Here is a 26594-nt window from a genome sequence, read left to right on the forward strand (position 1 = left end):
TCCCTTCTGCCAACATACGTCACCTTGTGCTTCTTTAAATTCCACCTGACATTGTTTATAGAATTGGCTGACGCATTTATATCCTGCTGAAGTCATTTGTTTCCTTCTGTATGCCCTCAGTACTGCTGTAGGACGTCAGCCAATTTGTTAGCCAAGCTGAGATTGACCCTTCTTTTCCATGAGCCTGTTTTGGTGTTCAGCCTTTTATTTGGTGTTTTGTCAAACATTTCTTTAACATCTGTCTAGACAATGTTCATTGCTTTCTTGCACCAATCCTCAGTTACGTCATCACAAAAATTAAAAACTCAAATTATAAAGCATGATCCGCATTTTATAAATCTATGCTGACTATCCATAATTATCTCAAATCACTTAATACCTTTCGAGCAGTTTTTCCATTATTTGTTGTTTCTAACACCTTTTATCCTTCACTGAACTGATGTTAAACTGACCATCATCCTTCCATGCTTTCTTGATTAATTGTCACATTTGCCACACTTCTATCCATCGGCATCTTCCCCATATCTAGGGAAGATTGGAACATTATACTAAGTATTTCTGCTGTTTCCACTCCCATATCATTTTAACAAACTGAGGAGCAGGGTATCTGGATATTAGCTTATCCCTTTGAAGGATAGCCAGCCTCCCCCTGCTATCAATGTTCACTTATCCTTTTCCTCTACCATCTTTAGTTCCGTAGGTATTTTTCAGAACCTTCTGCAGTAGTAACATCAATACAAAGTACAAATGATGTATTCTAGTCTTGCCCTGTGCAGCTAAGTATATATCACCCCTTCTAACCATAATAGACTCTTTCACCTCTTCTTTACTTGCTGTTTTCATGCCAATTAGATTTTTGAATTCCCTTTTATGTTAACTGCCATTCAGTTTTCTTTGGTCAGACTCACTTTCCTCTTTGCATCCCCTCTTAACATATTGTATTTGACCTGGATCTCACTTGAATAATTCATCTGACATGCATCATACACCCTCTTCTTTTTTTTTTTTTCTTTTTGTGTCATTTTGTCTTTCTGCCTCATGCTCCAAGGGACCCTGGCTTTGGTTCCTGTTGTTCATCTTCCTTGTTGGAATCTGTGCTTGTATTTGAAGTATCATCTCCAAAGAGTTACATATTGTTCATATAAAATTTTCCTTATCAGTCTTTTTAACGTTTGCTAGATCCTTTTTAATCTCAATAAAGATGAGCCTCTTCCAATTTAGGAGTTCTTTTTTAGATTATTCTTCTCCCATTACTAATCTGAACCTGGTGATGGGAAGAACTCTTACTCAAGTACAGACACTTCATTGACCTGGCCCACGTCATTCTCAAACACATTGTTTCCTTCCTAGTTGGATCAAGGAAGTTCTCCTGAACACATTTCAGTAAACTGCTTATGTGGATCTAATTTCTTCTACAATCTACTTGGAAATAGATACTGGAAAAGACTGAAGCTTGTATTTAAATATGTTTCCTCATCAATGCCCCAGATTATTTAATCACTTTCTGAAATGCCCATGTTGTTCTCGTCAGTTTGCATTTGTCAAGATCCCAAGAATAACACATGAGGCGAATAACCACTGGAGATGCATTTGGTAATGCTGGTTGAGGCACAAATGTTGGACAGGACTCTTGAAGAACCTGCTACAATGCGGACAGTGTCTTATCTACTGAGCTAGTCTAGCCATTTAATATTTTGCCCAAAACTCCAGCAATCAAAAGTGTAACGCAACATGTTGCTTGTATTCTTCGTAGACCTATTGATTCTTTTGCAGCTGTAAATGTAATAAAATTCTAATTGCAAATTATTTACTAGTGACTTCAAATTTCTTCACTGTTTAATTTTGTTGGTCTTTCTTTCTTGAATCCCATCTTACACCCCAACCAAAAGTTGGAGAAGAAAAAGCAAGAAAACAAAATGAGACGTGATCAGCTGAACGATGAGTACCTTGAACTGCTAGAGAAACAGCGTCTGTACTTTAAAACTGTTAAAGAATTTAAAGAGGTAATACATTTTTATCGCTCATGAAAAGATAAAATTTGTAGGGCTAATGTTACATTGTAATTACGTATCATTTGTAGTTTTGTGTGGTATGCTTTGGGAATTATGGAAGGGAAGGAAGAGGAGACTGCCAGAAAATCTTTAGTACTTAACAATCAAACCTTCTAGTTTGCTTTAAACTTACTGGGTAGAAATCCCAGTTAGTGTTTTGGTGCATGGCCATCCAGCCGTGGAACGGTAGATGTAACCCAAGAGTTATTGCTTGATAAAACTCTGGATGCTGTTATAGCATCTGCCAGACACAATGAGATAAAACCAAAGCACCCAATTGAATAATTCTGGAAAATATCTAAGCAGATCACTTTACTTATAAGCAGGTGAAAGACCAAAGGGGACAAAAAAAAAATGTGGAAAAGAAGTAAATATCAGCACTGTTAAAACCTCAGTGATGTAATGTTTATTTGCATATATTAATTGGAGGGAACAGTTTCAGTAATTATGTGGAACCAAAAGAATGCCTTAATTTAAAAATACTAAGACTGACGGTGTTCAACATTAATTCCAAACTGTCTAATCTAACCTGTTACTTTCTGCTTTCTTCATAATTTTCTTTTTTCCCCACTTTTATTTCTGTATTTCTATTTACAAATGCTTGCCCTCCATTGTTTAATCTCATTTTCGGTAGCTCCTATCTCTTCTCTTTCTTCCCCCTCTCCCTCCCACTGGGAGTTAGGCACTCTTGGTTGCTTGTGGGTTGTTTGTAAACTGGTATAGTTGGCTGGGGTAGGAGAAAGAGTCTCCAGGTCCATGAGTTAGAAGGAGCAGTTTGGCTCGAACATAAAACTTGGAAGGAAACTAGGGCTTTGATATCGTCTGATGGATTGGCCAGGAGCAAGGGTTTTCCTGTCTGATAACTGGAGAAGCAACAGTAATTGATTTATGCTAAACACAACTTGATTTGTAGGTTACATTAATCAATCAAATGATATAAATTTAAGAAAATTGCCTAATAACTCAACTTGGTCTGTGCTATCACTCACTACCACAGTTTTGCAATCTGTGATAAACACACACTATAATATTACATTTATCTGCAAAATTATTGCTGTGGAGTCCACTAAAATTATGGTGGATGTTAAATAATCAGTTTCACATGATTACTTTTTCAAGCTGTCATTCTGTCAAATATAAAATCATCCACTTCCTTTTATAAGTAATTACCTTCTCTGCTCAAGAACCTTTTATACTAATTAATTTACTTTACTTTGCAGGAATGTCATATAAATGAAATGTTATTGACCAAAATGAGAACCAAAGGGGCTTCCTGAATGATGACACTGGGGATCCAAGGAATGGACCTGCCATTTTCTTTCACATCAGTGGCCTGAATTTATTATTTAATAAAAATGGAGGAATCGGAACATGGAACTGAATGTATTATATCACCTTCTGTTTGTACAAAAGGAATTTACTCCAAGTTAACACCTTTCTCTATCCATGAGATAATAAAATGATCTTCCTGAGCAAATTTGTTGCTTTGAAACTATAATACAAACTGTGTAATAATTATTACAATATATTTTCTGAACTTCAGGAAATTAATGTTCTTGACTGTTAACCTAACTTGACATTTGCAAACTACCTGTGCTGCTTCAGTCAGGGTAAACTGTTATGTGGCAGGAAAATATGATTTTAAGAAAGGTTTTGCTGCCAAATTGTTGGTGTTTCTTTACAGTTGCCAAATCTAATTAAGTGATTTATTTCAAAGAATAATTACTACTGTGAGTCAATATTTTCTGTTCCTGGAGTTTTTCAGTGCACTGCCTTTGATACAAAATTTTCCACTGGGTAACCTGGGCGATCAGAAACATGTCAGATGAGAAATCACCCACAGGTAAAGGTTTTATGAAGACTTTACCAGTTGCAAATTTTTAAGAGATCATTGCACCTTGAACAAAAAAAAAATCCAGATTTAATATTGGCTACTTATATTTATCTTTATTTTGAACTTCTCTAATTGGCTGGCTGTAAAAGGATGAGGACCTATGAATTTGCTGTTTCCTGAATTTGGTCATCCTAATCACTGACGTGTGATGACTTTGTACCTACTAATATCAGTCGCAGTTCAATACTGGCACCCTTGTTCCTCCATCAGAAGATTGTAGGAACAGAGACTTCAACATGGACTCTAAGCTGGCTTTTCACTTCCATACTAAGGGAATACTGAATTGTCAGATGCTTTCTTTCACGTGATGTTAAATCTAGATCTCCTCTTGTCCTTTCAAGCACATGTAAAAGACTCCTGACCCTAGCCTCGGAAACATGCCAGGACAGAGTTTATGTTAAAGGTGTAACAGGTGGACTGGCTAATTTTTCCAAATGCTTTTATATTGGACCTCCAAATACTATTCTATAGCAAGATGAAATTTTGCAAATGCCCACAATTAGTCTGAGATATTAATATGAGCCAAGGCTAATTTTTAAAGTTACACCTCAACTGACAACAGGATTATGATGCCAGTGAAAGGAAAAGGTGATTCATAACAATATAACAAAATTGAAAGCAGGTCACAAGAACAAGGAGCAGGATCAGGCAATTCATGCTGTTAAGCCTCATCTACCACTTGTTCCTATCTCAGCCTCAACTCCACTTTCCTGCCCAGTCTCCCATAACCCTTCAACCCATTACGAATTGAGCATTGGTCTATCTCCTTTTTAAGGCTAAATAATGTCCCTGCATCCACCAAAATTGGGTAGCAAATTCTGCAAATTCATGACCCTTTGAGAAAAGTAATTGCTTTGTATCAGTTTTAAATCTGCTACCCCTAATCCTAAAACTGTGATCTACATTTTTGATTGTTCCATGTAAGGAAACTTTGTCTCTCCATCTACTTTGTAAATCCGCTTGAGCATTTTATGTATCTCAAATAGATTTTATTCTTGTAAACTTCAGAGTGTATAGGCCTAAACTGTTCAGTCTCTCTTAAGACAAACCACTCATCTCTGGAAACAATCTAGAGAACCTTCTCTGATCTGCCTCCAGTACAAATACATCCCTCCACTAAGGGACCAAAATTATACACAGTGCTCCTGTTCAGTTGCAGCAATACTTCCCTACTTTTATACTCCTCCTTTGGCAATAAATGCCAAAATTCTATTCACCTTCCTTATTACCTGCTGTGACTGCATACCAGCTTTTTGCGATTAATGTACAAAGATACCCAGATCCCTCTGCACAGAAGCACTCGGAAGTTTCTCTCCATTTAGATAATATGTTGTCTTTCTATGCCTCTGACCAACACAGATAACCCCACCCTTACCCACATCAAACTCCAGCTGCTAAATTTTGGCCCATTCACCTAGCCCATCCATATCCATTTTTAAATTTCTTAATGCTTCATTGCAGCTTACCCTCCCCCTTCTTTTACTATCAACTTCATATTTGACTGTAGTACTTTCTATTCCCACATCCAAACCATTAATATAGATTATAAATAGCTGAGGCCTGAGGACCAAACCCTGTCACACCTCACTAGTCACATCTCGCCAACCAGAAAAAGGCCCATTTATCTTGACGCTCAGCTTTCAGTTTGTTACTCAATCCTCGATTCAAGCTCATGAATGGCCCTTAACCTGGGGTGATCTTAACTAGCTGTGTCCTAACCTAGTAGTGGGGAGGTCAAAAAAAAGCCTGTAGGAAATCAATACAAAATTGGCCTTTGGGTCAGCTGAGCGTTTTGTACCCTGTGTGGCTGTGAGTGGAAATGGAATGTACATCCTAAAATTTGGATTTTACAATCGTGAATTAACATTGTATATAAATAGGTCACATAAATGATTGACTTTCTTCAAGAAAAATGGAGAAGTCATCTTGGGCTTTAACCAAATGTTGCTTAAATCTGAGCCAAGGAGGATTAGAGGCAGGATTATTTCATAAACCCAAGTAAATCATGAAATATTCGCAGTATTAAGAAACATTTTGCTATCCCTAAGTACAAATCACAGTTGACTCATTAATTTTTCTAGCAAAACTTTACTGAAATTACCGTAAACCAGTTTTAGAGGACCTTTTGAGCCATATAAACTTTGTATTAAAATAAATATCAGGTGCAACTGTGACTCTGTTGTTGCTATGGAAATGAAGGTTTGTTCCAACAAAGCATTGAATATCTACATAGGGGAGGGGGAATTATGTTCTTGTTATTTTTGTTCTCTATTCTTTTGTTCTAGAGTAGTTCTGATCAAAGGATATCAAAATATAGCAGTACTTGGGTAGTGTTTTTTGGTTTCTGATGCTGGCCCAAACAAAGAACTGCATTGTAGGAGGATTCAATTACCCTGATTCATTGTTGCGTTAACCACCTGAGTCACCTTTTTCATCTGTGTTTGTAGGATGCGAGCATTAAATTAAAAGCAATTACACTGTACTCCTGTGCACACCAGTTCTGATGGTCTTTTATAATGAGCTAGTAGGCTGCCAGCAGTGGTGTTTTCTTTTGCTGATTCTGAAATTTTATAAGAATACTAATCAATTTCAGAGCCACTGCCTTGTTTAAACAGAGTGGGCCTAGAGCACTAGGAAAGAGGTCTGCACTCTGTCAATATTAAAATGTCTCCGAGCTTTCGAGCACATTTTTAAAAAAAGTACACTGTGGGAGCATTGGAGATTTTTTTCAAAGGTTCTGTACTTGTAGAACTAAATCTTAAACTGGAGGCAGTGGGAGGAAAGCTTTAGAGGATGTGGTAGTCCGGAAATTATGGTGAATCTGGATGTTGACATTTGCAAGCAACTGAGAGGAATCTTGGGATCTGAGTGTTGTGAGGTGTACTTGAGCATCAAGATAGTGGGACTTGCCAGCTTGTGGCAGATCAGGTGAAAAGGGCCCAAACTAACTTTTCCGCATTTAATCCTTTGTGTCTCCACTATATTTCTTCCCTGACTTCTGTGTAGTAAGTTTGCAATATTGGGTTCTACCACATTATTCTCCCAGTACCACTTTCTTTATCAATTGTTTGCATCCTTGTAATCCAGTTCTGGACTATTTAAAACACCCATTCTCAAATGTACACCATTTAGCTTTTGGCATTTCCTTCAACAAGATACTGCTATGATTCACTTGAAATTCTCGGAGTCACAATTGTGGAGAAAAGGGAATTGCAGGATTTAAACCATGACAGTGAAGGGATGGTGATATAGTTCCAAGTCAGAATGATATGTGGATTTGAGGTAGGCATGTTCCAAATTATTGGCTGCCCTTCATTCTAAATGGGGGAGGTCATGGGTTTGGAAAATTCTGTCAAAGGTGGTTTGATGAATTACTGAATGTTGAATGTGTGCACACTGCTGGTCATCAGTGACAGAGGGAATGCATGTTTAACGTGGTGGATGTGTTGCCATTAGGTAGACCGATTCATCCAAGCTAGCTTTGAATTTCTTGAGTTTTATTAGAGCTACATTCATGCAAGCAAGTAGAGAGTTTTCCACCACATTCCTGATTTCTGCCTTCTAAATGGTGAACAGGCATTGTGGAGACAAGAGGTGAGTTACTCACTATATAATATTTTAGCCTTTTTTCCTGCTTTTATACCTACAGTATTTAATAGCTAGGCCAGTTCAGTTTCTGGCCAATGTTAATCACTGGGATGTTGATAATGGTTGACAAAGTGGGAGGTGACCTGGTGATATTACTGCAGGACTGTTAATCCAGAGACCTAGATAATGTTCTGGGGACCTGAGTTTGAATTCTACCTCACTTTATGGTGGAATTTGAATTCGATAAAAATCTGGAATTAAGAGTCTAATGATGGCCGTGAATTCATTGTCAGTTGTTGGAAAAACCCTTGTAGTTCACTAATGTCCCTTAAAGAATGAAATCGCTGTCCTTAGATGATCTGGCCTACATGTGAATCGAGACCCATAGCAATTTGGTTGACTCCTAACTGCCCTCTGGCAATTAGGGATGGGCACTAAATGCTAGGCCAAACCAGTGACGCCTCATCTCATGAATTACTAAAAAACTAAAATGAAATATATGGTGCCAGGTTGGGAACACATAGGTCAGCAAGGTTATGGATAAGTTAGTTTCATTTAATGAGGGGCAGAATACAGTTGACCTGGAGCAGGAAGTGAAGTTATTGCTAGCCCCACAAAGGCTCTGTGATGAGAGGCTGGAGGTAATTACCTGATCCTCTCCTCTCCTTTGTTTCCCTTTCATTCCTACCCTAATGTTTGAATTTGCATTTCAAATTGATGCTTTTTTTAAAAAAAGACGTAAACCCTGTCTCTCACGCAAAGTTACTAATTAACATCTGTCTCGCAGATAGAAAGAACTGGCAATTATCTTTCCCGACAGCACTGCATAATTTGATAATTGTTAATGTTCCTTTATGTATTTGATTGCTCATTCATGTACCTATCCTTACATTTACCAGCAACATCTGAAATTGCTGGAGAAACTCCGCAGGGCTGTGGAGAGACAGCAGAGTTAACGTTTCAGACCTGTGACTTTTCCTTAGAACGCACCTTTCTTTCAGCTCAGTTTTCTCTGTGTGGTACCCTTGGATGTCCTGAAAACCCTTCCTATTCATGTGTCCATCCAAATGCCTTTTAAATGTTGTAATTGTACCAGCCTCTACAACTTCCTCTGGCAGTTCATTCCATACATGTACCACCCTCTGTCATCCAAGAACCTAATGTTTTCATACAAAAATGATACATGATGCATTTTACAGCAGCTGGAGGCCTCTAAGAGGCACTTAGGGGCATCCTATCTTTTGGGCATTGTTATTTTGGTATAAATAAAGGGAACCTGTGCCGAACATTCTATGTTGTTTGTTATTCGGATGATGCATCTGGAATGCTCCTCACCCAGTTTGACCAGTTCATGTTGGCAAAAAGAGGGTCCATTTGAGTTAGTGTATGATCAGCCTCTACTACTCCAAGTTCCACTACGCCAATTGTACCTCAAAATCTATCTCTTTGGCAAACACATCAGCCTCTTTAGCTCACCTTTTTCTGGGATTAGATCACCAAGCTGTATGATCAGCCAAAACCCTACTGAATGGCTGAGCAGGTTCGTGGGGTCAAATGGCCTACTAGAACATAGAACAGTGCAGCACAGGAACGGCCCTTCAGTCCATGATGTTGTGCCGAACATGATGTCAAATGAAACTAATCCTTTCTGCATGCCCTTTGTCCATATCCCTCCAAAAAGATTTGCCCCTTACATTTCCTTTGAACTTCTTCCCCCTCTCACCTTAAATGCATGCCCCCTAATATTAGGCATTTCAACTCGGGGAATAGATTCTGACCGTCAACCTTATCTATGCATCTCATACATTTAAAGACATCTACTAACTCCATCTGCCGTTTCTCCACCCATATCTGCAACTGCTCTATAACCCCCTGAATCCATTGACATCCTTCTACATGGGCAGCACAGTGGTTAGCACTGTTGTCTCACAGTGCCAGGGACCCGGGTTTGATTCCACCCTCAGGCAACTGTCTGTGTGCAGTTTGCACATTCTCCCCATGTCTGCGTGGGTTTCCTCCCATAGTCAAAGATATGCAGGCTAGGTGGATTGGCCATGCTAAATTGCCTGTAACGTTCAGGGATGTGTAGATTAGGTGGGTTATAGGGGGATGGGTCTGGGTGGGATGCTCAGAGGGTCGGTGTGGACTTGTTGGGCTGAAGGGCCTGTTTCCACACTGTAGGGACTGCACGATTCTACACTATCTGCAACTCCACCAATCTTTGCTTTGTCTGTAAACTTACTAATCCACCCATCTACATTTTCATCTAAGTCCTTTATATATATCACAAACAGCAGTGGTCTCTCTTTTGGATCCCTGTGGCACACCACTAGTCGTGAACGTCCAGCCTGAAAAACATCCTTTCACTACTACCCTCTGTCTTCTATGGGCAAGGCAATTCTGAATTCACAGGGCCCTCTCTCAACCAAGTCTCTGTAATGGCCACAACATCATAGTCCCATGTACTGACTCTGAACTCATCTGCCTTTCCGTTAATGCTCCTTGCATTGAAATAAATATATTTAAGCCTATTAGTACCATTCTGTTCATTTATGTGCCTCTGCCTGTCCTTTTTTTCTGATTTGCTGGTCCTAACATCTATCTTTCCCTGAATCTCTCCACTTGCTGACCTGCTGCTCTGGTTCCCAGTCCCCTGCCACTCTAGTTTCGAATTCCATGATCCTTCTTCAGAACAGACTATGGTGTCTTTACTATCACATGTAGGCACATAATCATAGTTTGAACCCAAGCATACATCTGTTTCTAGGTTACAACAATAGTAGGCTAGGCAATAAAATGTAATGTATCCATTATAATTCTCCGATTCATATGTTAATTTATTTGTAATAAATCAATCACAAGGGATTAAACACATTTGAATTGGGCCATTGTATCTATACCTCATGATATCATTTGGTGAACACTGTCAGTCAAATAGGTTTGTTTTTTTCTGCCTGTGTGAAGTTTAATGAGTGTGATATCAAAGGAGCAATTTTAGCGATGTTTGAATTAGGATAATTACAGTGAGCTCTTTCATTTCAGTCTAGGCTTGGGTGGTGCTATGCTAATATTGAGTGTTAGAAACAGCAAACTAAGTCAATAAACCACAATGCTAAAAAAAAAGAGGTTGAAACTTATTTTGGGGTCTGTCATACCTGCAACAAATATAGTAAATGGTAAATTTAATTCTTTTAGTATTTAACAATTGAAACACAAATGATGAGTTTCACTAACGAGCAACAGTTTGTAAAGAGAAATAGGAATCAAATGCACTTTAGCTGTATTGACTAAGAAATACAACACTAACACTAAATTGGTGTTGCTATTATCGGTCACTCCATGGACAATTATGTAAATGTCCTTGATCCCCAGTAACTTTTTTTTAACAGAACAATAAAGGAGGTTTTGTTGTATTCTCTCATATGATAGTCCATGGGCTATTTCCTCACCGGGGCTTAATCAAAGAAATGCAAAATTATTTTCTCCTATTTTTACACAAGCTGAAAATAATGACCCTGTTGAAAATGTAATTTTGGATAATGGATTTCGTCTGCTCTTCATCACCTCAAACAGCCTGCCTATGTCTAGGCTAACAGGTGAAGAATAGCAATGGGGGGGACAATGACCTAGTGGTATTATCACTGGACTGTTAATCCAGAGACTTTGATAGCATTCTGGGGACAGTTCAAATCTCACCACAGCAGATGGTGTAATTTGAATTCAATAAAACATATCTGGAATTAAGAGCATAATGATGACTGTGAATCCATTGTCAATTGCTGGGGAAAAATCCACCTGGTTCACTAATGTCCTTTTAAGGAAGGAAACTGCTATCTTTTACCTGGTCTGACCTACATGTGACTCCAGCCCCAAACAATGTGGTTGACTCTGAACTGCCTTCTGAGAAATTAGGGATGGAGAATAAATGCTGCTTCGCCAGCAAGACCCTCATCCCATTTTCAGAGCAATAAATTATTAGCATTGTTGGCAATTACTCCCTAACAATATGATTGCCCACATAGGGAATTCCTGGTCATGAATTCTGTGGGTTTTTGTGTTATTAATGAGCCCAATATTCCAGAAGAACTGTGTTGCTTTGTACAGGAAGTTCCTCCAAGACAGTTTATTCTGAAGTAGGATCTGACTGGTGTTTCTCTTCCAAGTTTTCTTACATTCCTATAATATCTTCCTGAATGTGCACTCTTCCTCAATATTACCAGAGACAATAACAGACCCTAAATCCACAGGAATATAAGTGACTTCTCAATTTCCACTAAAGCTGTGTATAGTGATTCCTTTCTCTTGAAACTGCAAAGTGTAAGTATTGTATCAAACCGTTATTTCACAATGGCCAGTTAAATTTTCCACGAGTCAGAATTAATTTCAAATTAGTACCTTGTGCTGTAATAAATAAAAACACCAAGGAAAAAATAAACACACTGATGCTAATTCATTAAGTTTTAAGCTGCCAATAAACACATTTTGTTTATTAGTTATTGCTTTAGCTGGCAGTGCCTAGTCGTTATTAAATGATATGTTTGATCTTGAAAGGTTTGCATGGTGCTAATCAAGTCAAAGGTTTTTCTCAACTGTTTTTCTTACTGTTGTTTTGTGGAGTGTTCTTTTGGCTTCTGCACCTACACAGTACGTGCAAATCTTTGCCATGCACCGACGATCAAATCTTCTAATGTCTACTCTGCCAGACCTCCCACGATCTGCTCATAGAAATGCCTGAACTGATTGTTTTTGTATTGAATTTACATCCAGCTATTGTTTCTTGTATGATTTGCAGATACGTTGACAGATTGTTCACTTTCTCCTTATTTATTTATTCCCCATCGCTCAGCCCTCTGCTCCCTCCACTTCAACTCCAACCTCACCATCAAATTTGCAGATAAGGGGTGTGGTGGTGGTATGGCATGCTGATCTCTACGTCGCCAAGGCAAGGCACCAACTCTCTGACACCTCCTCCTCAATTATGACCCTACCTCTGATCACCAAACCATCATCTTCAGACCATTCATAACCTCATCACCTCAGGAGATCTCCCACCCACGGCCTCCAACATCATCATTCCCAACCCTGCACCGCCCATTTCTATCTCCTTCCCAAAATCCACAAACCTGATTGCCCCAGCAGACCCATTGTCTCTGCCTCTTCCTGCCCCATTGAACTCACTTTCTCTTGCCTTGACTCAGTCTTCCCACCACCGCCCCCCTCACCCCACTCCCCCCAGTCCAAGAAATTCCCACCTACATTCGGGACACTTCCCAGGTCCTCATAGACTTCCAATTCCCTGACACCCAAAACCTCATCTTCACCATGGACATGGCCATCCGCTTCTTCCTCTCCCGCAGGCTCAACCAGTCCCCCTCCATCAATATCCTCATCCGCCTAATGGAACTTGTCCTTACCCTGAACAACTTTTCCTTTAACTCTTCCCACTTCCTACAAACTAAGAGGGTGGCTAATGGGCACCCGTAGTGGTCTAAGCTGTGCCTGCCTCTTCATAGGATACGTGGAACAGTCCCTCTTCCACTGTTACACCGGCACCATCCCTCACCTCTTCCTCTGCTACATTGATGACTGTCTCAGCGCTGCCTCATGCTTCCACGAGGAGCTTGAACAGTTCATCAACTTTACTAACATCTTTCACCCCAACCTCAAATTTACCTGGACCATCTCTGATACTTCCCTCCCCTTCCTGGAGCTCTCCGTCTCCATCTCTGGTAACCGTCTCAGCACCGACATCTATTTCAAACCCAACAAGTCCCATTGCTACCTTGACTACATCTCTTCTCACCCACCCTCCTGCAAGAATGTGATCTCTTACTTCCAATTCCTCCACTTCCACCGCATCTGCTCCCAAGATGGAGCGTTCCACTCCCAGACATCCCAGATGTCCTCCTATTTCACAGACCACAACTTCCCCTCTCCAGTGATCAAAAATGCCCTTAACCGCATCTCTTGCATTTCCCGCAATTCTGCCCTCAAATCCCCTCCCCCCAACAAAAGTTCTGAGGAAGGGTCACTGGACCCGAAACATTAATTCTGCTTTTTCCTTCACAGATGCTGCCAGACCTGCTGAGCTTTTCCAGCAAATTTGTTTTTGTTCCAAAAATAAAGGCAGAGTCCCCCGGTCCTCACATACCACCCCACCAACCTCCTCATCCAGCTTATCATTGTCCGCCACTTCCACCACCTACAATCCAACCTGACAAAGAGATATTTCCCTCTCCACCCCTATCTGCCTTTCGTAGGGATTGCTCACTCTGCAACCCCCTCGTTCGCTCCACACTCTCCACTAAACCTGTTACACCCAGCACCTTTTCCTGCAACCACAGGAGATGCTTCACCCGCCCCTACACCTCGCCCCTCACCTCCATTCAAGGCCCAAAACAGACTTTTTCCATATCCGACAGGGGTTCACTTGGTCTAGCTGTATCCTGGTCTACTGTATCTATTGATCCTGGTGTGGCCTACTTTACATCGATGAGACCAAGTGCAGACTGGGGGCTCTACTCGTGGAGCATCTGCACTCTGTACGCTATAATCAATAACACCTTCTGGTCACTAACCTTCCCTTGATGACATGTCCATCCTGGGCCTCCTCCAATGCCATAATGACACCATACACAAACTGGAGGAGCAACACCTCATATTCCGCCTTGGGAGCCTACAGCCCAATGGCCTGAACATAGAATTCACCAGTTTTAGAATCTCCCAACTCCTTCCCCCCCAATCCCATTTCCAACCCTGCCTCTCATCCCCGCCTTCTTGACCTGATACAACCTGTCCATCTTCTCCCCCCACCTATCTGCCCCACCCTTCCCACTGACCAGGGCCTACTACCCCCTACCAGCATCTACCTATCACCCGCCCACCTACCTTCCCCCAGTCCCACCCTTCCTCCCTCTATTTATTTCCCAGCTCCTTTCCCCCTCCCCAGTTCTGATGAAGGGTCCCGGACCCGTCGACTTTCCTGCGCCTCCGATGCTGCCTGGCCTGCTGTGTTCCTCCAGCTCCACTCTGTGTTGACTCTGACTCCAGCATCTGCAGTTCTTGCTATCCCTGAATGTCTGTATTTTTCGATTTTATCTGCTGCCTTCTTTAAGACGGTGTTCCTTTGAAATTTCACTCACGGCAAAACAATCGACTGCCTCTTTGTAATCTTCAATGTGATCGTCGGTGAAATATGTTTAATACGTTCATAAAGACACAAGGAAATAAAATTCGTGTGATCCATGATTTCAAGGCCAGGAACAGTTGAAGTAGGATAACAAGATGTAGAGACAGATGAACACAGCAGGTCAGCCTTCCTGCTCCTATGATGCTGCTTGGCCTGCTGTGTTCATCCAGCTCTACACCTTGTTATCTCAGATTCTCCGGCATCGGCAGTTCCTACTGTCCCTCACGGTTGAAGTGGGAATCCATCGTGATACATGCGGTTCAAAGGAATATATCGTGAAATATGCGGTTCAAAGGAAGAAGCACTTCTATTCAGTTTTTATACATTTCTTTAAAAAATCTAGACTATAAAATAAGGTTCTAGTTTATTCTGACGAAAGCTAACTATCGTGTCTAAATAGACGTTGCTGAAGGGCGAAAGAAAGAATCGAACTTGTTCTCGAGAAAACCTGTTGTGTGTAATCAGGCAGCCAAATTGTAGACCGGGAAGGTCGCCAGTCCCTTCGGCCTTCAGCATCGTGCTGCGAAAGCGCGAAGGGCATATATTAATCTTCGATTAAACTCTGTTAAAGAACGACGCGTGACATTGCTTAAATATGAAATGTGAAACGTACACCATCCTACTTATTAGAAATTGAATTTTATGTACCGACCCATCTCAGGAACGTCCTTAATATGTTATTAAGACAAATAGCCAGAGATAAGGGAAGGTCAGAACATTGAGCTTTCTTGGAATAAACAGCTGTTAGGAAGGAACAAAAACAAAGTTGCTGGAAAAGCTCTACAGGTCTGGCAGCATCTGTGAAGGAAAAAAGAGTGAATTTTTCGGATCTGGTGACCCTTCCTCAGAAGGGAACCTCGGGAGCTTTGGTTGGACTCTGCTCTACTTGGAGAAAGACTGGGGAAATTAAACTATGGTAAGGACCTGATCCTTCCGCGTCTGTAAAGTCCTGCTGAGTATGACGTCAATTTGCACATAGTAAGTAGCCATCAATAGCAACAAGATACTGACAAAATAATATGTTCATTGATATAATGTTGGCTAGGAGACCAGGAAAATTTCCATGGTTTTCTTTTAAGACTGGGATTGGATCATTTATGTCCATTTCTAGGGAAAATTAAGCTCAATGTAACATTTTACCTAAACGACGTTGTCTCTGAAAGTACATTATTTTCTCAAAACTGCATATGCAGTCCAGTGCTGGGGGTGGTCCCAGATTCTGCATAAGAGACACCATTGATTCGTGGCTAATATCAACATTTGTGGAATAACTAATCACTTACTAGTAGCTAATGGAAAAGCATTGCTCCTTCTGTAACTGCTATATGTATATTCTTGCCCTGGTGACTGTTATTGCTGCTTACGTTATTACATCAAGATTTATATACATTTCCATGAATATGGTTGTAATTACCTTATACTTAGTCAACTATGACGATAGAATTCATTCTAGCGATTGAACTGTAAATAACTGAACTACTTGATTTAAAATTTATATCTCCTTTATATATGTGTAATATAGAAATCATCATACTGTGACAATTCCAGCAGAGTGGGGTATTTCATCGTGACAATAGGGCAGGAAAGAAAGTTTCTTGTGACATTAGAGTGTTAAATTCAAAAAAAATTAAAATTCATTATTGACGTAATAAATTATTGAAGTAAGTTTGATCAATTAACACAAATAGCTCGGGAAGCAAATAGAATAGGAACTTTGCCTTTCAACAAAGAATACAACATCCTACAGTCTTTTTGTATAAACTTTGTTTATTTTAATGTTTATAATGTACGTTCTATAGTTGATACGTAATTTACAACATAAAATATTTCTGAAGCAGTCTCAAAAGAGTTTCCACTATGATTTATAAGTCACTTCAGAGATACAAACTTGGCATAGTAGCATAATGTCCGCTTTTCATATGCAAATAGGCATTTGGAAAAAAAACCTACAAAATCTGGAAATCGTGAATATTAGGAGAAGCGGGTCAGTCTTAATAAATTCTCCAAATTGTGTTTTCTGTTGAATGACCTGATGGTCAATGCTTTAGTAGTTTTGACTAGCTGACGCAAAGTCAGACTGAGAACTAATTTTGATTATACAAGATGTAAGATGCAGCCTTTGGAATACTGCAGACTTACCAGTTACCACGCCAGCACTCAGTAGAGCAGAAAAAAAATTATCAATAACAGTTATGCCAGTTAATGGATAGCAAAATGAACAAAGGACTGTCAATTTATAACCAATAGTACTTTTTTGCTCGTGTTATTTTACGGAACATCTCAGATTCAAAACAAAATTATCAAAATGTGATCAGAAACCAATGATCTGTTCTCGAGTACGAAACAAAATAATTGCAGAATTGATATTCAAAGAGAATTCACAGTTCAGTCAAAGGGACGATTATAAAACTTTAAAGTCGGAAATGTCCCGTCATTTAAAATAATTCGTTCAAAACATAAACTCAATTATTGTCAAAATCTTAACAACATTTTATTTTATCTGAGATTGTGTGAATAAAGAGCTGGCATATGCTAGCGTCCGTGTATGCAACTGAGCTCGCATGGTAATGGAGGTAATTCTGAACCATCGAGGAAATTTCCTCCTCCTATAATATGAACACATTTCGAAATAATCACAAGTATTACAACAAAACAGTAAAATGACTAGTTTAAACTTTATTTTTATATTCCACTCCAGACATCGTTATAACAGATTCGATACTTAATATTGTGATGATTTAATGTAATGAAGTATTACACGTTTTTTTAATTATAAAAGGGGAATGTCACTGTTAGTACTTTAAGGATACTGCCGAGGACAGATTATTCGGCTTACCCTCACCGCTGTTTTATAAATAAATATCTGAAAGCGTTGTTGTAATTTTTGTTGAAAGCTGTGTAGATGAGAGGATTGAAGAAGGAATTGGAATAGCCGAGCCAGACAAATATACTCTTCCAGACAGGGGGAATGTTGCAAGAGCACAGGGGACCGATGAGCTCAGTGATGAAAAATGGGATCCAACACAAAACGAAGACCCCGATCAAGATCCCTACCATCACCGCCGCCTTCTTTTCCTTCTGTTGGCGCCAAGCTTCTCCGTCTGCCTGGAACGTCAGGGCGGTATGTCGGACCGCACACTCCATCTGGGGCTGGTGACTAGCTTCCTTCACCTATAATAAAGTTCACAGGTTAAAAGCATTTGAGCATCTTCAGGAAGCAGGGCAAGAAAGGCAACACTTCGTCGGCATTTAATGCTCAACGTCAACTGAATTTCAGAATATAATGCTAACATTCGCTCATTGATCATTTAAATAGAAATTAGAAATCAAATTAGAAATCCAGTTAGTTGTTTGTATCTATGCAATTGTATTTTTAGTGTCCAAGTGAGCAATAAAACGAACGTGACTTGGGAGGTTGACGTTCATTAATAGGTAGTTGAGATCCGCATTTTTTGTTGTTCAGCGGCACCTTCACTATCAAGCTACAGAAAATCAGAGCGAACTTTAAATATAAAAAACGCCAGATACAAGTGTTACAATTTAAGATTTACTAGACCACTACTCTGTGCTAATCCAGGATTCAAACTAGACGCACACCTGAATACGCCATTGCTATATTCAATGCCACTTGCAAACACAGGAGTTGCCGCAGTGTGTTACCAAAACATGTTCCCCCCCACTTTTCGTCTGTAGCTGGCTGTTCTCTCCATACTTTCGTCATCGAGTCAAATGGCTGACTGTGGAATCCTGCTTGCTTTATTAAAAAAAGGCGTAACGTGAACATATTCTCCCTGTTGTACAGTCTTTCTTATTTAGTTCTGCACTGTCTGGCGTTCCCTCCACAGTCACAGCGTCTTGCGGACTCCCTAGCAGCCTTGTGAAAATGCGAACTGATGCGCTGTTGATACCCGACCCCTGTCCTTTTTTTGTCTTTGTGGAACATTAGTACAACTTACATTACAAATGCAACCCAAACATTTTATTTTATATCACAGAAAAGGATCATGAATTAAAATGCAAGAATATAGAATGTGAACGAGTTTGACTAGTTAATACGCTTTTTTGCAATTTTTAAAATTTAGGTACCAAAATCTTTTTGTACAAACATTGAAAATGATCTGTATTTGTTTACGATCCTGTTTTAAGGCCCGATTTTCAAATGCAGTTGTTGTGGATACTTTGACAGAATGCTAAGACCATGTGGGAAGCCCCTTCAACTCTCCTCACGGTTTGGAGGGGTTTCAAAAAACACGACATGCCACTTTCCCAAAAACCGGCTCGCTGTGTTCTCCAGTAATAAAGAAAAAGGGACGGGTTTCCTGCGACAAACCAGCAAAACAGAACACCAATACGTTTTATCGACTTTTTTTTACATTTGTAGAATATGAGGGAAAGTATGCACATATGTTGTTTTAATTAATGTTGTTATAACGTAATTGTTTAAATGAGGGGAGGCAATGGCCTAGTGGTATTATCGCTGGGCTGTTCATCCAGAGTCCCAGGTAATGATCTGGGGAAAATACTAAATAAAAACCGAAAGAAGTGCAGATGCTGTAAATCAGGAACAAAAACAGAAGTTGCTGGAAAAGTTCAGCAGGTCTGGCAGCATCTATGAAGAAAATATCAGAGTTAACGTTTCGGGTCCGGTGACCCTTCCTCAGATCCGATGGCAGCTAGGAAAATGACGGTTTATAAACGCCAGGGCAGATAGTGGAATTTGAATTCAATTAAAAAAATCTGGAATTACGAGTCTAATGATGACCATGAATCCATTGACGATGGTCGGGAAAAACCTACCTGGTTCACTGAAGTCCTTTAGGGAAGGAAACTGCCATCCTTACCTGGTTTGGCCTACATGTGACTCCAGACCCACTGCAATACGGTTGACTCCTAACTGCCCTCTGGGCAATTAGGGATGGACAATAAATGCTGCCTAGCCAGCGATGCCCTCATCCGTGAATGATTTTTTTTTCAAAAAGGGTGTCAAAAGAATAAACATTTTGCCAAAAGACAACTCGCTACCCAATACTTTATTGAGAGTAGCTTCAGCTCTAGTGTCGCTGCATCTTGAACCTATAGTTCTGACATAGATTCATTGCTGGGTGGGAAAAGGCATCAGTGTGAGTAGCGAAGCCCAGACTCTTTTACCTGCAGTATTTCGGGCAATGGAACAACAGCATTCCTCTTCCGGCTCCCTATCCTGAACTTGGCAGCCTTGTAGATTTTCCAGTATACGAACAGAACCACGCAAAGCGGCAAGTAGAAAGCGCCGCAGGTTGAAAAGACGGTGTAGGATGGCTCCTGGCTGACCTGGCAGTTCTCCTTGTCAGCCGAGTAGGCTTCCCCCCATCCAAGAAGGGGAGAGAACGAGATGACAGCCGAAAGCGCCCATGTAAGGACGATCATAATATTGGAGATCCGCTTTCGAGTCTTTAAAGTGTAGTCCAAGTGCCTGGTGATAGACCAGAACCTGTCCAGGGCGATGGCGGTAACATTCCAGATACTGGCCGTGCAGCACAGGACATCGAAGGAAATCCAGACATAACATAAGACCCTGCCCAGCCTCCAGCGCCTCCCGAACAACTCATTGACCAGACTGAGAGGCATCACCAAGGCAGCCACCATCACATCAGAGACTGCCATAGAGGCCACCAAGTTATGAGGCACACGGTGAAAGGTCTTCACTCTCAGGATAGTTAGCAGCACCAAAAGGTTCCAAGCGAAGGTGGCGATGATCAGAAAGCTCAGAAGAGTCACGCTCAGGACGCTCAAGACAGTAACAGACTCCCTCTCCAGCCTGCTGTTTTCTGAGCTTTCATTAAGGGGCAGGGATCCGTTGATGCACATGATTCACGGCTTTGCCTGGCTAAACAAACTCACGTTTCAGGAGCGTTCAGTTCCGCAGATAAATTATTAACAAATAACATCCAGTTTATCCACAAACTGCATCTAGTTCGTTGAATCCCCGTTGCGGCCAATGACGGTCCTTTATCTTTCACTGTTCTCAATCTCAGCAAGACGGCCAGTGGATTCTTCAGTCAGCGAGTCTTATTAACCAAACGGAGGAAGGGAGCGAGCTTTTACTTACATTATCACTTCAAAGCTTCCCCATGAAGGCTACAGCCGGTTAGCGGCGAACTGAGGCTCTGTGCAAATTGCGTTCAAGTACCGAGCAATTTGTGAGATAAAAAGATCAACTGTGATCACCATGATGATGAGCCACTTATAGAAATGGAATAAACCCTAATTCCCAAAAAAAGAATAAATTCTGAGTTCTTCATGTCTACGTACACGAATTCTTAGCAATTGGCAATGGGATATTGTTTTGTCTTTACGATCTCAGCCGTGCTGAGAGTACTTTCAGTTTTATATGGATATATAAGGCATTAGATTCTATTCGACGTGAGTTAAATTATGGTAAACAATATAATTCAGAAAACAAGTTAAAAGGTAACTTTCATCGATATGTGAATACTAAAAACTTTCTTTCATGCTCGTGCTGAATTGCCACAACAATGTGGAAAATCGATATATATGCAATCATTACCGTTTGTAGCGCGCACTTACTTTCCAGCATGTTAGCTTAACACTTCTGAACGTTTGTATAGCAACCAAAATCTTAAAGTCTTGATAATCTGTCACAGAAGGAAGTATTTTCTGGTATAAACCAGGTACTGACAATTATCTTGTGAAGAAGGCCATGATCATAGATTTATGACAAAATCTTTATCAGACAATATCAATGCAGACAAAACTAGATCAAGATAAGTGGCATTAAAGGAACAAACGAACTATTGGAAATTTATCATTCATGGCCAGGCCAAGAAAGGAAAGATGAAACTTTATTATTCAACAAAGGATGCTTGTGAGCAATGAAACTTCAGTTTCCAGAGATAAATTGAAATATAATGGGAATAAATAGAGTTGAAGAGGGAAGTGATGGAAGTGAGATGATGGGAAGTGATTATCTACTTGATATTGGGTCATCAGATATCTCAATCTGGTTCTGTGTATACCCATCAGTAAGTTTATTGTACTGTTACAGACCTGGGCATTTTTTTTAAGGAACCAGAAAAGCAAAAATAATTAACAGTTATAAAAGAGACATATTCCAATTAAACAAAACAACCCTGTGCCAAAACAAACAGAGGCAGCGTTAATAGTCTAAACTCTGGCAAAAAAAAAATCACCAGTTTTTATCTCTTATACACTTAAACCACATATTCAATTTCTTGTTTAATAAACTTACAACTGTAGTTACACAATTGTAATTTATTTCTCATTGTACATACATGAGGCATTGCTCTCTTCCACTCAAAGTGTTCTGTATCCTGCTCATTGTACAGTGCGGTCTGCCTCATTGTTTCTGTTACCCACTCCCTGGCCTGGCCGTTTTCCAGCTACATACATTTATTTTACTACAAACATTTTGCAATAATTGGGCGAGGCGATGGCCAAGTGATATTATCACTGGACTGTCAATCCAGAGGCCCAGATAATCTTCTGGGGGCCTGGGTTTGAATCCTGCCAATGCAGATGATGGAATTTGAATTCACTAAATATCTGGAATTAAGAGTCTAATGATGACTGTGAATTAATTGTTGGGGAAAAACCCCTCTGGTTCACTAATGTCCTTTAGGGAAGGAAACTGCCATCCTTCCCTGGTCTGGCCTACATGTGACAACAGACCCACAGACTCTTAACTGCCCTCTGGGTAATAAATACTGCCTAGCCAGCAATGCCCTCATCCTGTGAATTAAAAAAAACTGTAATTAACCCTTTTAGTTTTAATCCTTTCACCTTTATGCCCTTACTAATAAAACACCTGTCAATCTCACATTTGAACTTATTAATGATCCTGCCTCAAATGGCCTTTGTGATAAGGAAATCCACACGCTCACTATCCTCTCAGAAAGAAATTCATTGTCATCTTTGTCTTAAATGTGCAAGCTCGTATTCTGAGATTATGCCTCCAGTCAAATTCTCACACAATGGGAAACAACCTCTCAGCATTGACCCTGTCAAGTTTCCTAAGAATCTTTAATGCCTCAGGATGGTCACCTACCAGCCTTCTATATGGTACAGGCCAAAGCTACTTAATATTTTGTCATAGGAAAATATCTCCATGCCTGGTATCAATATAGGGAGCCTTCTCTAGGCTGCCTCCAATGCCAGTTTGGCATTGGGCTCTGAAGAAGGATCACCAGACCTGAAATGTTAACTTTGATTTCTCTCCACAGATGCTGCCTGTCCTCCTGAGATTTTCCCACAATTTCTGTTTTTGTTTCAGATTTCCAGCATCTGCAGTTCTTTAAGGTTTTTGTCCAGTATAATATTCGTCAGATAAGGGGATGAAGACTGTTCACAGTTTTCCAGGTATGGTCTAACTCGTGTATTGTACAGTATTGTCAAGACTTCTGCACTTTTTATATAAAATTAGAAAGTGTTGGAGAACCTCAGCATGTCCATTAACATCTCTGGAGATAGAAATTGAGTTAACAAGCCAGCAGCCATGGGGTTGGAGGGTGGGGTGGGGAGGAAGTGGGAGGATGTAATCAAATTAGAGGACAGACGTCATGCTTTGCGTTTGTTGAATTGAATGTTGAGTCCTAGAGGCTGTAAAGTGTGTAAACAGAAAATGAGGTGTTGTTTCTCCAGCTTGTGTTCAGCTTCATCGAAAAACTCTAGCAGACCCAAGATGGAAATGCTAGCATGGGAGCAAGATGGTTCATTCAAATGGCAAGCAATTGTAGGGTCAGGGTCATTCCTATGGGCAGAGAGGAGGTGTTCTGCAAAGCAGTTTCCCAGTCTGAGTTTAGTCTCACCAGTGTGAAATAGCCCACAACAGTGAATATATAGTTTAAATTCATAGAAGTACAAGTAACACGTTGCTTCACCTGGAAGGTGTGTTTGGGACCTTGAACAGTGAAGAGGGAGAAGGTGAAAAGGCAAAAATCACACCTTCTGTGATTGCATGGGGAGATCACATGGGCGGGGGTGGCAGAGTTGAGTGAAAATGTGTTAGGAGTGATGGGGTAGTGTGTCAGGGTATCACTCAGGTACGGGTCCTCATAGAATGATGACAGTGGAGAGGAGGGAAAAATGTATTTTATCCTGCTGAAGTCATTGGAAGATGATTCTTTGAATGTCAATGGTGGGGTGGAAAGTGAGGACAAGAGGAACTGTATCATTCTGAGAGGAAGAAGACGGGGAGGACAGAAATGCTGTGAATGGTCTGGACACAGCTGGAAGCCTTGTCATCACAGTGGGTTGGGGCAGGGTGTGATTTCTGAGGTGAGGAATGAGGACGATATAGCAGAGGCACCTCTCGTAAAACATAGCATCATCAGAACAAATGCAATGGAGATGGAGAAACTGGAAGAATGGAATGTCTCTTATCTTATTAAGTGGCCTTACAAGCAACATCTAATTGAATGCATTTTGGAAATATAAATTACATCTATTGCATCTCTTTATCTTGTTTGCAACCTCCTCATACAATTCAAACAAATCTGTCAGGCATGAAGTTCCCTTTGTGAAGCCATGTTGACATTGTATTACCATATTGTGAATTCCTAAATCCTCTGCTATTACATCCTTTATAATAGACATTTTATCTGATATTTTATCAATTACAGATGTTAAGTTAACTATAGTTACCTATGTTTTGTCTCTCTCCCATATTGAATAAGGTGCTATTTGGCAGTTTTCTAAACATCTATGACTCTTCCAGAATCTAAGTGTTCCTGGCAAACTAATACCAGTGAATCTAATATCTCTGTAGCTATTTCCTTTAGTATCCTAGGATGCAACCCATCAGGTTCAGGAACTTATTGCCCTTATTTCTATTACTTTCCCAAAGATTTTTGTTCTAGTGATAGTTATTGTAATTATTTCCTCCCTGCCTCAACTCTTGATTATTGAATACTTTTGGAATGCTGTTAGCATCTTCTACAGCAATGACTGATGTTGTGTATTTACTCAACTCCTCTGCTATTTCCACATTCCCTATTCTTATTACCCTAGCTATGTTTGCTAAGGGGTCTACATTTATTTTGGTCTTTCTCTTCCTTTTCATATATTTAAAGAAGTTGTTACTGTCTTTTTTTTATTACTTGCTAGCTTACCCTCAAAAATTTTTGTTTGTGTCATCTTTCATTCATTGTTAAAACTTTTCCAATCTTCTGTTGAGAAAATTCTGAGTTATTTCATGTGTTAAATTAATTTCATTGCTTAAGTTAAACAAGATGCTGCCTGCTAGGTCATAAGTTATCCAGTCATATAGATGTATTGCTCTATTTGTCCACAAACAGTCATAGCGTTATAGAGTGCAGAAACAGACTGTTCAGTCCAACTCTTCCACACTGACCACATATCCTAAACTGATCTAGTCCCATTTGCCAGCATTTGGCTCATATCCCTCTAAACCATTCCTATTCATGTACCCATACAGATGCCTTTAAATGTTATAGCTGTACCTACCACCACTACATCCTCTGGGAGCTCATTCCATACACACACCACCCTCTGTGTGAAAAAGGTACCTGTCAGTTTCCTTTTAAATCTTTCCCTCTCACCTTAAAGCTATGCCCCCTAGTTTTAGACTCCCCTACTCTGGGATAAAGGCCTTGGTTTTTCACCCTATTCTTGCTCCTCATGATTTTACAAACCTCTAAAGTCAGCCCTCAGCCCCTGACACCCCAGCCTAGTCAGTCTCTCCCTGTAGCTCAAACCCTCCAATCCTGGCAACATCCTTGTAAACCTTTTCTGGACCCTTTCAAGTTTAACAACATCTTTCCTATATCAGCGGGATCAGAATTGAATGCATTATTCTAAAAGTGGCCTAACCAATGTCCTATACAGGCACGACATGACATCCCAACTCTTATACTCAATGCATTGACCAATGAAAGCAAACATGCCAAATGATGCTTTTTTCACCACTCTGTCTACCTGTGTCTACACGTTGAAGGAATAATGCACCTGCACTCCTAGGCCCATTTTTTCAGCAAAACTCCCCAGGATCTTATTGGTAACTGCTTAGGTATATATAAAGGATCCTATAGCATTATTCAAACAGGCAAGTTTACCCAATATGTGGACTCAACATTTATTTCTTTAACAATATACCAAATTGGAATATCTGACCATTTCTCATGGCCATTTCTAGGATCTATGTGCAAATCAGCTGCTGCCTTTGCTGACATAATGAAAAGAACTGGAGAGCCTTGGAGAGTTCTGAGGGTTCAGAATGTGCTGTACAAGTCTGTACTAGTACGACCTGAGTCCAGATAGTCCAATTAAAGATGTGGATGAAGTAATGTATCTTCAGAGTGACAGTATAAATCAAACTGGCGTTCAGCATTCCTCAGCAGATGTGGGCTTATTTGGCTGCACCAATATTTACTGACTATCCTTAAATGCATTGAGAAGGAAGTGGTGAGTTGCTTTCTTGAATTGCAGCAGGTCATTTGGTGTGGATTTACCCAGAGTATTGTTAAGGAGGAAGTTCCAGAGTATGTTCCAGCAACTATATGCGCAATAATATATTTCCAAGTCAGGATGGTGAGTGATGCGGCTCTTGACCTTCTAGATAGTTGTGGTCATAAGTTTGGAAAATACTGTCTGAGGAGCTTTAGTGAATTTCTACAGTGCATCTTGTAGATGGTACACACTGCTGCAACTGTGTATCAGGGTGAAAATGTGGTAGTAATAAGTAGGCTGCTTTGTCCTGGATGACATCAAGCTGCAATTGTCATTGGAAATACACTGATCCAAGCAAGTAGGGTGTATTTTATCATACTCCTGCCTTGCCGCTTGTAGATGATAGTCTAGCTTTGAGGAGTCAGATGTTTTACTCATAGACTTTCTA

General features: G+C 40.2%; 2 protein-coding genes across 2 annotated transcripts in view; one reads left to right on the forward strand and one right to left on the reverse strand.

Annotated features, from left to right (window-relative positions):
* ccdc93 (coiled-coil domain containing 93) overlaps positions 1 to 3549 on the forward strand; it is a 69679-nt gene extending 66130 nt beyond the window's left edge. The window contains exons 21-22 of the mRNA XM_048599230.1: positions 1890 to 2003; positions 3272 to 3549. Coding sequence (XP_048455187.1) covers positions 1890 to 2003; positions 3272 to 3328 — 171 coding nt within the window. The 3' untranslated portion in view covers positions 3329 to 3549. The remainder of the gene's footprint in view (positions 1 to 1889; positions 2004 to 3271) is intronic.
* A 14011-nt stretch (positions 3550 to 17560) lies between these two features.
* Positions 17561 to 20569, reverse strand: LOC109933753 (5-hydroxytryptamine receptor 5A-like). The gene is made up of 2 exons (XM_020532713.2): positions 19871 to 20569; positions 17561 to 17893 (listed from the first exon to the last, which is right to left on the reverse strand). Exons 1-2 carry the CDS (start codon positions 20567 to 20569, stop codon positions 17561 to 17563), a joined length of 1032 nt encoding a protein of 343 aa, XP_020388302.2.
* Between the last annotated feature and the right edge of the window lie 6025 nt (positions 20570 to 26594).

This window comes from Rhincodon typus, chromosome 7 (genome assembly GCF_021869965.1).
Source record: "Rhincodon typus isolate 14 chromosome 7, sRhiTyp1.1, whole genome shotgun sequence".
Taxonomy (NCBI): domain Eukaryota; kingdom Metazoa; phylum Chordata; class Chondrichthyes; order Orectolobiformes; family Rhincodontidae; genus Rhincodon; species Rhincodon typus.